This window comes from Tympanuchus pallidicinctus, unplaced genomic scaffold (assembly GCF_026119805.1).
Source record: "Tympanuchus pallidicinctus isolate F22 unplaced genomic scaffold, pur_lepc_1.0 scaffold22, whole genome shotgun sequence".
NCBI lineage: Eukaryota > Metazoa > Chordata > Aves > Galliformes > Phasianidae > Tympanuchus > Tympanuchus pallidicinctus.
Window position 1 is genome coordinate 29,137,128 of NW_026294739.1, and position 16,315 is coordinate 29,153,442.

General features: G+C 40.2%; 1 protein-coding gene across 2 annotated transcripts in view; it reads right to left on the reverse strand.

Moving 5' to 3' along the window:
• Positions 1 to 11,946: 11,946 nt before the first annotated feature.
• VAT1L (vesicle amine transport 1 like) overlaps positions 11,947 to 16,315 on the reverse strand; it is a 46,248-nt gene continuing 41,879 nt past the window's right edge. The window contains exons 8-9 of one of the 2 annotated variants that reach the window (XM_052686035.1): positions 15,835 to 15,960; positions 11,947 to 15,021 (exon numbers count right to left, since the gene is read on the reverse strand). In XM_052686035.1, the coding sequence (XP_052541995.1) occupies positions 14,923 to 15,021; positions 15,835 to 15,960 (225 nt within the window). In that variant the 3' untranslated portion in view covers positions 11,947 to 14,922. The remainder of the gene's footprint in view (positions 15,022 to 15,834; positions 15,961 to 16,315) is intronic. The other variant, XM_052686037.1, reaches the window with a different exon arrangement.

Sequence of the window (16,315 nt, forward strand, 5' to 3'; positions counted from 1 at the left end):
TACACTGAAACAAAAAAAGATGTTGCCCCTTAGTAAACATGGCAGCCACACACACAGAGTATATATATCACATTGTCAGATGTTCATTTATGATTTTATGAAGAGTTCATAAATACCTGCTAGTTATTACTGTGCTTCTGAATAAGAACATTATGTGCTATCAGCAGGGTCTAGTTAGGGGAACAAAAGATCTTTTACACTCTTACAATACTTCCCAAATCCTCAGTACATGGCCAGGGTAAGAGATACTGCTCACAGCAAAGTACAAGATACTGGAAGCAGGACAGTGCTATCTAGTCTATGGAGAGGTGTCTGCATTTAGAGCTCTTCAATTTGCCTTGAGACTGAGTTTTTTGGGAGTGCCTTTAAATTGGGATTGCTATAAGCAATATCACCTTTTACTCAGTTTAGTGGATAAATCAGACTTTCAACAAGAGGGTTTGTTTAAAATGCTGACACTGAAGTCATTGTTGAGCAACGGGTACAGGCAGGAAAAGTTTATGCCACTCTGAAGCTATGATTCCAGACCCCTCTTTGCCATCTGCTTTGGTTCCATTCTAGTCATATTATCACTGTTTTTCTTCTAGAACTGTAACAGCAAGAGACTTATTACTTTATTAAAAGGAAGCTGAGATTTAGAGGCATGCTGTTTTACTACATGAGTGCATACTGGCTTTTTTCTAACCACATAGATTCTAAAATCACTGCAGCACTCGTAATGTAAAACATACCTACACCAGCTGTTTTTGGATTCTCCATAGCTAGTACACATCTACTAATCATGAACTAATACTTTATAAACTTTTCATAAATTCAGTGATTTTCTAAAACTTGTTTTCATTAGTTTGCTTCAAAGTATTGAAGAACGTTGCATTGTGTAGAGAAAATTAGGAACAGTGCTAAAAGAACAGTCTGAAGCTCTGTTTTGAGCTTAGGACTTATCAACAACAACTAAGAAAGCAAGTTTAATTTCTTGTAGACAGCGTGTGAGCAGAAGAGTCAGGGAGAAGCCGAAATATTTTGCTTAGAATATTTAAACTCCCAGTGCTAGAGTGAGGAAGCAGAAAATGGAACATTATGGGAGGCCTAGAGCCCCTCCAGAGTAAATACATTCTCTGTGTATGGTCTAGAAACTGGCATAACAATGTCATTTAGAGCTGTAATTTTCCTTTTAAAAGCATAGTTAGAGTAATATCATATGGCCCAGAGAGTGAACAAAGTTACATATATATGAAAGTAATTTTTCTTGGGACAAATTAGTCCTCTTTCTGTATGAGAATGTGCTATACAAATATAAATACTCATACTCTTATAGCTGTGTCCAGACTAAAATATGTTTGTGCTCTTTATTCACACCAGTATAGTAGAACTGCATAAAGACAAAGCTGCAGTTTTTCTTGAATTATTTGGTTTGAAAAGAAACATTTTGCAGAATTCAGAGCTGCTGTACTGCACAGACACCTGGGTGGTTTTCTGGCTCCTGATTCCCTACCTCATTCCATTTGCTTTCAGACAACTGAACCATTCAAAGATTAAGCAACCTTTGGTGAAAAGTTCATTTCAGTTTTTACACAGAGTCTCTTCAAGTTAAAAAGTCTATTCCCCTCAGAGACAGTTCCACCTTTATGTGCTCCTCTAAACTGGCTCAGAAAAACTCTTTGTACAGCTGTTTTTCCTTTCCATTCTCAGCCATCATAGAGTTTGTGGAAAGAACATGCAACTGGGCACAGAGTATGAGAAGTCAGTGTGAGACGTGGACTGGATGCTCGGCTGAGATCCTGAAATAGTCTGGCTGCAGCAGTAATTTCCTGTTATGAGGAATAGGATCTATGCAGGGGGATCGTGTCTTTTGTTATCCCCTGAGGTAGTAGAGCTACAAGTAGAATAATACTTGCAATAGTATCTTTAAAGAAAGATAATGTGGTATCTTGAAAAGCAAACCATGCACAAATTGTGTTTTACTGAGGTCTATGATTCCCTCCAGGTTTCAGAATTGATTGTATCATGGTCTGTTGGACCAAGTGAGAAACCGAGGGCTGTGTCTGCTGCTGAAATCTGAGCAACTGTTTCTGCAGCATTTCAATTACAGAAATCTCAGCTCAACGTAAGATTTGGAAAAGAAGCTTGTACATGGGTAATTATTTTCCTGTTCTACTGAGAGTATAAACAGAAAATGAGAACTGATCAGAGCTGTTGCCAGCCAAAGGAATTTCAGGTGGGGTAAATCCAAGAGCCAGTGTAGCCAACAGAGGTTGATCGCCTCCCAAGCATCAGTTTTTATGAATGATTTGGGTAGTATATGGGATCCATGGGTTGATTTTCATTTGTTTAAACTAAATGCAAGAGATTTTGCAAATTCTGCTAACCCAGGATTATGTCATGCTTGGAAAAATACAGTGTGCTTGATTTCTTTGGCCTTGAAAAGTCTTAAAAACTCCTTCTTAAGGATTTTGTCTCTGTCAAACCAGGTACGAGGCAGGTCTATGGCTAACATCCCAACACCAAGGTTATTTGGGGGAAATTTGTACAAGCAAGCTGTGTGTTTGGAAAAGGGAAGGGCTAACCTTATGGTATGTGAGGTTCTGTGAAAATTCTTAATGATATTTTGGGTTTGTACAGTCAGTTCAATGTTTTTCCTGTCATATAAATTTGCTTTTTTAGAAGGAAATTTGCTAGCTATAAGGGTTTTGCTATGTCTGCTAAAATTAAAGGAAGATACCAGTCTATTGCAAAAACAGGCTGCCCACCAGTGACCTGCACTGAAAGTCGCGGAGTGTTGAAATGATGGCATTTACATCTTCCTTAGGAGTATAAGACTCCTATCCCAAATGCATCCTCACCTTGACACTGATAATGGGATTGATGAACAGGCTTTTCTAGTTTTCTTTTTCAGTTCAAACATAGCTGCTTTAACTACAGGTTTGCTGCTTTTCATTTACCACAGAGTAAATCCAAGCATTTTTACTTCAGAAAATGAAGAAATTTAAGATATAAATAATAGGTGTACAGAAAAGATTAAAATGAAAATATTTTGAATGTTTTTGAATAAGTGTTTTTGTATCTTTTGTTTGGGGCCTTTGCCATACCATCATCTCAAAGCTGGGGGACAGTAAGTTGTATGCAAGAGGCAGCACAGTAACTTCTGTCTATCACACATATTTAAGGTAAGTATCTTTATCTTATCTGTGACGGAACTGTATCACTTGTACTCCTTTCATTCTCTTGCAGTGGCAGTGAAATTATGGATTGTAAATGTGAAAAAGTAACGTTGATCATGTTCAGAAAAGATGCAGAATTCAGAAGAGATTCACCAGATCTTCATAAACCACTGTTAGCAAAGCAATTGCTCTTTTTGGTTACCTACCCAATGCTGCTGAGCACTGATAAAGTTGCCTTCTTGTAGTGTTGCCAAGTCTTGTTTTACTGGCAAAAATAGGTGGTACTGAGCTTTTTGTTGATTGCCACTGCCTCTGTCTTTGGACAGGAAGGACCCCAAGGAAATGGCTTCTCATCTAGGGTTACATGTTTCATGGCTATGTGAAATGTGCAAAAAGCAAAACACCATCTCTCAAAAACCGGAGACTTCTTCACAGTCAGGTGACTCCATGTCATCTCTAAAGATAAGGGAATTTAGGAGAAAATTTAAAGCTTTGGTTTCCTGGCAATCCAGGTGCAAATAAAGCCGTTGAATGGGGTCTTTTGAAGTGCTATTCCTGCGGACCCGGCCAGGTTTCCGTGTTGGGAAATGCTGGCGGCAGCACAGCTTGTTTAGCCCTCAGGGAGCATGTGAGAATCTGTCTGTTTCTCTTTTGTAAACCTAAAATACCTGTTGTGCTAATTTTTCTCCTGCAATGTGTGCTACCTATTTGCCTTTCAGGAAATGAACTAAAAACATCCTGAGCACTTAATTTCTCCCTTTAATTTTTTAGTTTTGATCACTACAGTCTCTCTGCTATGAAGTTTTACAGCTTCACATTAACACGGTCTTAATAGGTTCTGCACATCCTTACACATGCCAAACAACACAGTTTAGACAAAGCCTTAATTTAGCCCCTGCTTGCTAAGATCCAGCTTTGAGATGATGACATGGCAAAGGCCCCAGTCAGAAGCTCACAAGACAGTCTGAAATGCACATTCACAGGTTCATAGCAGGTTACTAACAGCGTGGCTTTGCTTACTGCCAGTAGGGCTGGCCAGAGGAAGGATTGCATTTTGGCTTGTGTTGATGTTTGTAGGATTTTCCTATAGCAGATGGAAAAACAGACCTTCTCAGGAGTGTGATCATGTCTCGCTTTGGTGGCTGCACTTCACAGAGGACTCAAATGCTCTGCTTGAGAGCTGAGACCCCTTGCTTTGGCAACACAGGAGCTTGAGATCCCACTCAGCTGTGTCGGTATCGCCACAGAGGTCCCCATTGCTGCACTGCTGCTGCTCCCCTGCCTGCTGACAAGAGGCTTCAGCTGGTGGCTGCCAGCCTGGCTGGCGGCAAGGAGCCAAACCACAGCTCTGCAGCCCAGGGTTGTCACAGGATCTGCAAACAGCTGGCCCTGCTTTACCTGTCCTGGAGGCAGCACTACCCCCACGTGTAAGCATAATCAGTTCATGCACCAGGCCCCAGGGTTGGAAAATGTGTGATGTGGTCGAAGCAAAACACCTTTCTTTCAAAAGTAAAAGGAATTTTTAATCTGCCAGATCAGGAAAGAAAAATAACATCTAAATGATCTGAATGCAAATGTTGGGGTGATGTCTGCTTGTCTACAGACAAGTCAGGCAGTGGAAAGTGGAGCTGGCCATGCCTTGCAGGACAAATACTAAAGCCAGCCCTACTACCACACACTGTGCACATTTATGCAAATATTTTCAAATGATCGTTTTGAACGGAAATTGTTCTGGCATTTGCCAAGTAATTTAGACACTGCATAGATGTAAACATCACAGAATTTTTCATTCTTACATTAGTCATTGCTACATGCATTCTTATTGCAGTTTATTCCATTTCCAGCAGATGTCTTAAGTGCCCTAGGAATTATTAGGATAGGTCTGATTTTGTATTGCTTTTCCATCAAAACAAAACAGAAAAGGCCAAGTTTCCTTTCTCCTTAATGCTCAGGGTAAATCCATTGCACTGTATGTCTTTCCCCCAGTGTTACACAGCAGAGGGTCAGGATCAGTTTCATTGCACGTTTTCTTGAGGCTTCATTACTGTAGGGTTAGCAGTTGAGACAGGCATCTCTCAGATCAAACATATTCTTACAGCTGGGATTTCAAAGGGAAGGGTGGTTATTTGTGCTGGCTTTGGCAATACTGTTTCCTTAAATAATGCTGCAGGTTCTGCATGGACTAAATTAACTTCATCTAACAAGGTGATACGATTTCCCAGGTTGCATGGACATCTGCCTGATTAAACTGCCTGATTACTCTTCTAAAGATCTTTGAGTCTCAGGATCATGCATGGCTAATAGCACCACATTGCAGTGGGAGAACGAATGGGTTGGGTTTGCCTAATCTGACATTTGCTGCCATGCATGCTCTTTATTCCTCTCCAGCCACAGGACACATCTCTGCAGTTCTCAGAGCTCTCCTTGATAGGCTAGGCTCCCCACTGACCCCAGACCTGCAGCTAACATGACCTGCTAAGCTTTCATCTAGCTCCCTGTCTTTAGGACTTAAATCCTCTCTGAAGGCTGCAGAGCTTTGCCTGAGTAAGGCCAGCAGCCTTTGCTCTATGTTAGATAATTAGATAATTAGGGGATCATCTCCCTACACAGCAGTAAATTGATGCCATGTCACCAAAGCTGGAAATATAAAAGCCTATCTAAGGGCAGAAATAAGCCAGTTCTATTTGTGCAGCTGTAGGCCTGCTGAAATGGCAAAGCTGTTTCCAGATAGGAGCTGGCAGGTTTGAGCGGTGCTACATGCTGCTTCGTAGACTTCATAACTCGGGACTTCATCAGCATGAGGATCTTGGCTCCACACAGTGCTGCATGGAGATGCTCCCAGGTTGCAAGCAGTGAATGATCTCCATTTATAAGATACCTGATGTGACCGGGAAACCAAGAGCTACCAGACAAGACACTTGTTTTATATATCCAATCTGTATGTTCTTGTACAACCTGGCACTTGATGCTGGAGTTTGGGCAGCCTTTGTGTGCAGCCTGGTAGAGCAGGGGCTGTGGAAAGTGAGGAGCAGCACAGCTGTAAGTGCAGAGGAGCAGCTGTATTCTCTGTGCAGGGATTTTTCATTTTGTCCTTTCTTTACTTGCTCCAGAGGCTCCATAAAACCAGTATAAAACAGCACTGTGTTCTCAAGAAAGACAATTGGTTTGGGCAATGCACACAATGTATTTTAATATGGAGAATTGAGTAAGGATTAAAAAAAAAGAATCTTTTTTAATAAGCTATGGCATGGAATAAATATTACTCCCTGAATTTTTAATACTGGAGCTATGACTAGGTTCATTTAGAGGACCAATCAGCTTGATGCTGTTCCTGTCAAAGTCAGTGGTGAAACTCCTATGAGATTCCAGTTTGAGTTGAATTTACTGTCTTAATGGGAATAAGGAAGGAAGCTTGTAATAATTATCCTTTTATTATCCTGTTTTGCTTGATGATTAGCAAGCAGAACATTGTGTAATAACTTCATTCATTGCTGTCATGTTGAACAAAATGCAGATCAAAAATCTCATGTGAATCATATTATGTATGCTTTATTAAGTTAACCTACAATGCCAGGGAATGTGCTGCAAGCAAGATAATATTGAAATGAGGCTAATGCTTAATATGTGAACTGTGAGAATTGGTTAGAGCAGTACTGTGCAGCACAGCCAATGGCATCCAATGCGTGTAGGTGTGCAGCTGCAGATTGATTGCTCAGGTGGGAACTTCAAGACAATTCCTTGTGTAAATCTCTCATCGCGTGCCTATGGGAAAGATGGGTCTGAGACTCCCAAAGCAGTGCTTCTCTCACTGACACACTGCATAAACACACCCCTGACACAGGACTCCAACATCATTTGGCAATCAGACTTAATTACGGCATAAATTTTTACAGCCCAGTATGCCACACCATTTTCCATCTGATCCTCAGATGGAGCAATCCCCGTTCTGCCCACAAGGTGAGGATGAGCCCAAAGGGCTGGTTCTGCTTTCTCATATTAATCTAGGCACCGCTTAGCAGAAAAGGCTGGGGTTGGGAATCCGAGTTGTTCCTTTTCCCTGCAGTGCCCCACTGAATTGTTTCTAATGTTCATTCCTGATTCAGGTTCTGAGTTATCCTGCTTGATGACAAAGAGCAAGGAAAATCTTGACTATTGTCTCTCAGCTGCCTACTTTTCTATGGGGCTTTGCAGGCAGGGTTTTTAGCATAAGGTTCTGTGGGTTCATCTCCTTTGCCATGGAACAAGTGTGATTTGAGACACAGCTTTCAACCACGAAGGAAAAAATTCCAGCTCAGCTGCTAAGTTTAATCAAGATTCTTTCTAAGGGGAAAATTTAATTCTGGAGAATTATAAATCCTTAAACCTAACAGCAATAAATAGGGCACTGGACAAAACATTTGGTTTCATTTTTTCCTGTCTACAGTGGCTCAGGAACACAGTGGCACCATTGAGAATCATAGAATTGCTCAGGTTGGAAAAGACCTTAAAGATCATCAAATCCAATTTGACTAAACCATGTCCCTGAACACCACATCCAAATGGTTTTTAAATACAACCACCTCCCCAGGGAGGGTATGCTTTTATCAGACCAGTGAGGCACTTGACCAGTCACAGGACACTTGGTTTTATTCTTTTTTTTTCTTTTTCTTTTTCTTTTTTTTTAAACAGTGGAAAATTTTTCCTTTTTTGAAATGCAGACACTAAAAGGGAAAAACTGCAGCAAAGAAACAGGAAAAACATCTGCCAAAGCAAACAGTCGGAAAAGAAAAGCACTTCTCTTATCTCTCTCCTGTGGTAACAATAAAATGAATGTTTTCTCCTAGTGGCCTCTGGAAAACATCACAGATCTGACACGTCCTTCAGGTCACACGATGACAGTGGCAGAAAAATACCAGTCAGCCAGCTTCCCTCCTAGCCTTTGTAAATAGTATTTGGTTATTTGCTCATTGCCCAGCCAGCCCAGGGGTCAGTCATTTCAGTGAAAGTACAGAAATCCTTATTATAAATAATGCATCTAATGTATCTGCAGCCTCGCTCTGTTCTTCTAGAGCAGCTGGGTTGCTGCACTGCTTACATCTCTCCACGTGGGAGATGTATTTACGAAGACTAACCAGCAGAAGAGCACAAAATGATTTGCACTGGTACCTGCAGCTTATCAGGGAAACAATGCTTGGCAGGGACACAGCTGATGCCTTGCAGAACACAGCCCACTCCCAGTTCTGCCGGGGCTGCAGGTAGTGGAAGGGACTGATGGCAGCGGGGTCCTCCAGACAAGTCGAAGCCCTCCTAAGCTTTGAAGGAAAACAAGCAGGTCCATGCCCCTGTGGCCGTCCCTTGGTTAATGAGAGCCACACCAGAGCTCTCTTCCCCTTTTTACAGATCCCTAAGCTACCAAGTGCTGACGGCATCTCTTAATCTATGCATTTTATCCCTGGATGGCCAGCTAGCAACTCTGCCGGGATGCTGGGGGACTAGAAATGTCCCTGCCTGATGTCAGAACATCACGAGGACTCTGAAACTACAAGTTTAATGGCTCTTCCTTTGCCTATTTAGGTTATACTTTCTTTCAATCGGTGTTCAAGATTTTACCAACAATTGTGAAGACTATGCCTTTCTAAAAGAAGGTTGGTGTGGTATGATGGAGGGTGCTTGAATCTTTTTTTTTTAATCCCAATTGCTGTGAAGACAGATGATGCTTATTCCTGGCTTTATTTTCTCATTTTGCCCTAAATGCCTGGGGGAAGTGAGTCAAGGTTCCCATAGCAGTAATGTACCTGTGTTAAGTCCACAAAGATTTCATCTGCCACTCTCCGCAGGGGATCAAAGTGGGCATGACCCAGAATTCTCCAGGAGGTAAAAAATCAATTTTCCTGAGGCACTCCCAGAGAACAAGAACAATCACTGAGCACTGCAGGGCCTCCAGAAGCCCTGCAGAGAAGGGGGGACCTCAGCTCAGAAAAGACTGGGACCTCCATATCAACCTGATGCAAGACAGTGGTTGCTAAGTGTTGCTCCAGGGAGGACAGGGCCTTAAGCAACAGCAGTGCCTCAGGCACGCCTTCACACTCCAGAAGTCAGCAACTTTGGAGCCTTCCCCTTTTTCAGCTCTGTGAAAGCTTGGCTGGTCAGAGAAAGGAGCGATGGTGCAGCTGCCCAACTTACTTGCCTTGTCCTTGTTGCTGGGTTGTTCTGCTGCCTGGCAAACGCGTGTATGCAGAGACAGGAGCAAAACTGAGCACTGAACACTTTCCCTGAACTGAGTTAGATTACCAGTGATGAGGTAAAAAAAGAGTAAAAGCAGAAACCCTCAGAGGCTTACAGGCAGGGGTGTGCAGTGACAGTGCAGTGACTGACGCACAGCACCCTGCAGCTTCCCTCTCTGATTAGCTCTGCTTTGCAGGAGCATGAGCTGCTCCAGCTAATCATCTCCCTGGGGCATAGACTAGCTTTTTTAATTAAAAACAAAGCAAAGCAAAACAAAAGAGAGTATGTCCTTATTTATAAGCAATGGACAGTTCCTGACACGAAGAGACCACTCTCCCCAGTACTATCTTTGAACAGGAGAAGCTCCCAATTAATAAATACCAACATTTGTAATATCTAACACATACTCTTACCTGCATTTTTGCAGCCCAGGCTTCCACACAAGAAAACCCTTGTCCAAAGCATGCTTGTGCATACAAATTCAGAGGGATTCCAACTCTTTCTCAGCCCTCTGCTTTCCTAACTGGGGATTCAAGGTTGCTACTGGGATGTCTAGTTACTAAAAGGAAGTCTGAACTTGTTAACAGACTGTTACATTTCCTGAAAACGCTTCTGTTGACAAATGAAGAACAGGAATCAGCTGATGAAGAAAGCGTCGATTTTTCTAACCCTAGAAACTAGTGGAGAATGTTTGACAAATGGCTTCTTCTTCATCATCCCTAAATATATGGACGGGGTTTTTAACCACTGCTGATGGAGGTCAAGCCTCCTTAGAAGAGAAATATAATCACCACAAATGCATATTAATCTAATCAGGCACATAGTGAATAGATGTAAAACATATAAATAAATCAACAGATAATCTGTAAATTCTGCTCATTTGTTACTCCTAGGCAGAGATATACACAATTATTTCCCTACATTCATCCTCTAAGCCTGTGTTCAGAAAGCCATGCCATTTGCTGCAGAAATGCGTGACAGAGAAGGCTGAGGCAGAGACAAAAGCAATGGCTGAGTTAGGATCAACTGCAAGCAATTCATCAGCACAACAGTGCAGGCTGATGAGATAAAGCCACATTTGCATTTATACTCTAACCTGTTCTCTCACAGGAAAATATTAGAGTGCCTGCCTAGGTGTTAAAATTCACTTGGAAAAGAGATGCCTTGGTGTAGATATCAGTTATGGAGTACTGATTGTCCTGGATCCTTTCAGAGAGAAAAAAAGTACCAGCTCACACCAAGTGGCTTAAGGGCTGGCAAAGGACTCTCCTGCGTGGTCCTCTATGAGCTGTGCTGTGTGCTGGCAGACACAATCACAGTAGGAGAGTACGTTTTGGCAAAAGCCACCAGGATTAATGGCTAAGCACACAGAAAATGAGACAAGCACAAAAAAAAAAAAAAAAAAAAGAGGGAATGGAGTAAGGATCAGGGATACTCAGCACATTAAGATGATTTTTTTGCATTTTGTCTGGTCAGAAACCACAAAAAATCTGCATCCCAGCTTGGCTGGTAGCAGCCTCTGAGTATTAGACTGTGTGACAATTATGCCTAGAAGGCCCCAGAAGGAAAAGCAGGCAAAAGGCAGGGCTTTGTTAGTAATCACAGAGAGCTTGCAAAAGGCTGTTTGCTTTCAGCTTCATCCTGAGCCTGTGATCAGGGATGCACTGACCATTATTTGCTTATCAGCGCTGGGAAACAGAGGGCAGAAATTTACTCTGCTCCTCCTCTCAATCAACATGTGTTCACATCTTTTAGATTATAGGACTGATCCAGTAACTACTGCAGTGAGATTTTCCAAGGACACAACAGGCTTTAGAACAAGTCTGGCTGGAATTAACCAAAGACTGGAAATAACCAAAGCTAACATTTTCTCTTCATTCAGATATTAAACTGAAGTTCATTGAGCCATTTCTTCCTTTCACGCAGGTAGATATTTAAAGACGTACTCAAGTACAAACTAGAGGTCATTGTTAAATTTTGGTAACCATAAAGAGTACTTAGAAAGAAGAAGTGTAAGAATGATTTCAGGAAAGATAATCTTATACCCCATGTCAACTGAACCACCTCTTTGAAGCCCTTAGTTAAGTCCAAGATTCAGGAATACTAGGATTTTTGATTCAATCATGTCCTTGTGCTTTCTATCAGCTAATCTGGAGGTGGCTGTTTTGGATCCTATTTTAAGATTATTCCCTTTGAGTAACCTCACTTCTAAAAAGAACCTTTTCTCTGAGCGCAACTTACGTGTCAAGCTTTCTCCCAGTGCAATCTGAGGGCAAAAATTCTAGTTTTTATCCTTATCAAAATAACAGACTTCACTGACACTTCGTAAACGGTGCTTATAAAATGTTTTGCAGTTCCTAGATTGTAACATTCAACATTTTATACTAAATTATTAATGTTGGGTAAAGTAGCATGCTCAGCCATTTTAATAACCTTGATGTATTCTGTAATAAAAACAACAAATATTTGTTTATCCTTCAGTAACTGAAATGGAAAATGAGACCTCAGATTTTCCTCTTAACCAACTCCAAGTGAGCTCTCTAATGTGAAGCACTGTATTAGAATAAAATATGTAAGCCAAGGATAATGCTATGCTCAGTATTTTATTTATATTTTTATGTAAACATAATTTGCTTTGTAGGCACAATATAACAAAAGCTCTAAAGCAACAAATACAATTAAACAGTATTTCAGTTCACTTCAATCAGGCTTAAGATAAAGAGAAGCTTTCACAGTTCCTTTAAGGCAATTTAAGAAATAATTTGTTTCACTTGAAGAAACTATCAAATTGTCTTACAGTTGTTTAAACGCAAGTGTTAGTAGTAAACACAAACCTTCATTTCTTCTGCAATAAGACTTGTTCAGTAACAACAGTCTCACCATCATTTTGTATAGCATGCCCTCTACCACTTCAAACGTGATACTACTGTTTGTGGTATTCTAGAAAGTATTTCGGGCTTATGGGCCAAATTCTGCTAGCACAAATCCTGCTTCCAAAACAGGTACCTGAAAACTTTCATTCGTTTCATTAGTAACCTTCATATGTGCCATATTAATATCGCTACAACACGGAGTAGAATTTAGCTCAGTGATTGTAATACTGATCTGTGTAGTGCTTATGTAGATCCAGAATAGTCCTCTGAACGCATTGCAATTACCTGACATTCTGCTGATCAGAAAATGGCCCTGAAGTTGGTATGAATTAGCATGAAAAGTATTTTCGCCTTGCTAACAAAACCAGAAAAAGTAGCCAAAATTATTTCATCTGATTGTTGTCCCCATGGTGCCTGTGGCCATGACCACCATCTCACCCCTCTCTATTTATCTATAAGGGAAATTTAACTGTAGAGCCAACCATACTGTGGTTTATAACAGAAGAATGGATTTGCTATTCTGCTTGCCCTACTAATTTAAGGCCTTGAGAATGCCACTTTACTGCCAGTTCAAAGGTCACCAGCAATATTGCTCACTTTGGCGTCAAATCAAAATTTCTAGTTATGTTAAGGTTTGTTGCAGGACAACATTGTTACACTAACTGCAAAACAAAATTGGGCATGTTTCCTACTGAATTGTGAAAACTTAATGGCCTTTCTTAAAAGCTCATTGGGCGACCCCAACACATGGAAAACTCATTGAATATATATTTTTTCTGCATATTGAGTTCCTGTTTGGGTTTGATATGGCACCGGAAGCCTAGGTAAGTCCAACACAGAAAGAAAATCAACTAGAATGAAATTCTGCTTCAATATATAAGGAAAGCTGAAGTTCATTTTGACTAATATTTCAACAAAAGCTTTTTTTGGCATTTTCCTCCACAGTTAGTTCCTCTCATCATTTCTGAATTTGTTCAACTGAAGGGAAACTTGCTTAGAATGAACATTCTGCACAATTATCTAGCATTAGAACAGTAGGACGGCAACTTCATGAGCACAGTATGAAGAGATGGACATAAATACTCAGGCAGCAAAAATTAAACAAGTAGGAAAAAAAAACAAAACAAAAAAACAACACAAGAGAATCCTCTAAAACCACACATAAAAGTAATCCAGACTCACAATTACTTTCACACTGAGAAAAGCCTGAGAAGCAATCCTTCTCCCCTTCTGTATATTTTTCAACTTCTATCACTACTACATATTTGTAGAATTAGGAGCACAACTAGCCATGCCTGGAGAAATAACTTCTTTGCTAAAAATGTACTAAAAATATATTAATTCAAAGATACATGGCATTATAACAAGGTCTCTGACTTTCTTTTAGCATTTCTACTGAAGTTGTTTGCAGTTATTTTAAAATGTTTATTTCAATAAGACCACCAAGGACCTGAGCAGCTTCTGTTTGGATAGGTGAAAGTCAAGAAAAAATATTTACTTTTGTCATGTTTAGACATAGTTTCCACTAGTGGGAGGTAGATAGACTAGCTGGTTTTGTATATTTGATCCTTCAAATAATCACAAATATAACCATACACATGGAGCAAAGCTTTTAATAGAATTACTCGCCTAGGTAAAGTTATCCCCATGCATAATTTGTGATGGGATTAAGGTCTAAAAAGTCACTTTTAAAAGGGTTAACTTCTTTAGAAGTTCAGCTCCAGCTTCATAGTTGATCAATACATAGTGATTTAAGAGCAGTAAACTCTGCCAACAAATTCCTTCCACATACTGAAGAGTGATCCTTACTAATGGGATTTAAAAGTTAAACCTACAAATGTTTCGGATTTTAGACACAGATGAGTCAATGCATCCTTCACAGAACACGATGTTGAACTGTCAGTAACAATGCAAATTGTTCTGGCTCTAAAGTGAGTAGCTAACTGACCTCTGGTGCCTAAAACATATGGGGCGATAACTCAGATCAACAGGAAAGCAAGATAGCTGGCACTCTGAATGAAGTGTTTAATTACTGGTGTTGATGGCTAATATGATTATACGATACTAATCAGAGTCTGTCTGTCAATTAATGCACAATTTCAGATTCCACAATTCAAAATGAGGTATTTTTGAAAATGAAGACAAGATTGCTTATAAAATGAGGAAGCGTGATAAAGGAAAATAAACTTACCATTTTTGAAACTTCTATCTGTGGTTCATAAAAGGAAAACTACTTTAACACTGAAAAATTCACAAACTTAAGAATCCTCCCTCCAATTAGCAGAATCTTCAATACAGCAAGTGGGCAATACTTTTTGTTACTGTGGTTGTCAACTTGCAAAAAAAAGCTCAACCCTCCAAATAACTTTATGCAAAAAGTTGGAATTTACATGAGAAAGATGCCCATCTAAAATTACACAGTAAGTTAATGAGGCTTTTAAACTGAAACAGAAAAATCCATGGGACTCCTACAGGGAAATTGGGTATTACACAGGAATGTCATAATACTGCACTGGATGAGAATGGCACTTGAGTTCAAAACAATGATCAACAGCTCATAGCTCAGCTGACTGCAGACAAATACAACACACACTGTACTACAGCATTTGTTCACTGATGCAGAGAATATTTCCCAGTCTTGTTCCCTTCTACTGAATCAATCATTCTGCTTCCATCACCTCTGGCTGTTACTGGATGAATGGCATGCGCTCTTTATTCTCATTGTCCCCTTCGTGATCTTCTTCCTCCTCTCCAGCCTCACTTGTCTCTGTGCTGTCGTTGGCCATCTACAGGATGAAAGATGAAGAAAATCAGAGCACCTATCACATGGTTTTACCCAGTCTTGTTTCTGTTTGATTCATCTCATAAAATGACTTTAAAAATGGAAGAAGTCATGGATGCAGCAAGAAAACAGATGTTCTGTCAGTACAAAAGTTTTGTTGGTATGACATCACTTTCAGTTAGAACTGTGAACTGTTCCTTCAAGGATTACAGCTGAATTCTGTAACTGGAAGTTGCTTTTAGGACAGTTGCACAAGTGGACTTTGATCTGCATACCTATCATAGAATGGCATTAAGACTCTCAGAAAAGAAACACAGCTATGTAGGACGTTCACAAAATGTATGTAACATGCTCTTCCAGAGATAGACAGTATGATTCTTTAAAGCAGCTAATGGATGGGAAGTGTTTAGATACTTAGAGAAGAAAATAATTCCTAGCAGAGGTACTCCCTACTTCTGTATGAAAGCACTTCTGTGTTCGGACGCTGAAGTAATGTGTCTTTTTCTGTTCAACCTACTTATTAAGACAGGAATTTTGTATTCATTAAATGTCTGTTTGTTTTCTGTCACAGGGACACAAATAGATTTGACAGTTTTATCCTGATTTAGGAATGGCAGGCACATTTCTGGAGAGGGAGATGGCTATGCTGCATAGAAATTTAACTGTTGGGAGTGCAGGAGTTACAACTGCATTTCACCTTGGATTAAAAGTATAAATTATAATTATGGGTTCTATTTAGGTGCTATGGATTTAGAAGAAAACAGTATACAAGAAAACCGTAAGGGACATTTCTCCAAATGTCACTACCACGCTTTACCTTGTGAGACTGTACGCCATGTATGTAGTGCTTTGCACTCACCAGGGGAGTGGGTGCTTTCTCCACATCCAGAATTAGTTTTCCTATGTTACCTCGGTCATGGATTCTCTGCATGGCCTCCTTCACCTGAAAGAAAGATAAGATATTGATAATTTACAAGCACACGTTTATAGAAAATCCCGACTGCCTTTCTTCAAAATCAGCAGTATATGTGAGGCATGCTATGAGCAATGCCATTCAAACTGCTGCTTTAAACAAAATGAATATGTTAAACATCTTCCAGTGGTTTTTTAAGGCTTGACTTTTGCCTTGTGATTGCCAAAATGGGATGCAAAGCTTCATGACAGTTTCTGAGTAGAGTACCTACATAACGGTACTGCAGTACAAAAGCTGAGGTGAGAAACAGGATCAGGGAATTAATCTTGACAGGTTGTTCATTAGATTAATTTCTTTTCTTCTTTGCAAAATATTTGTGAAGAAA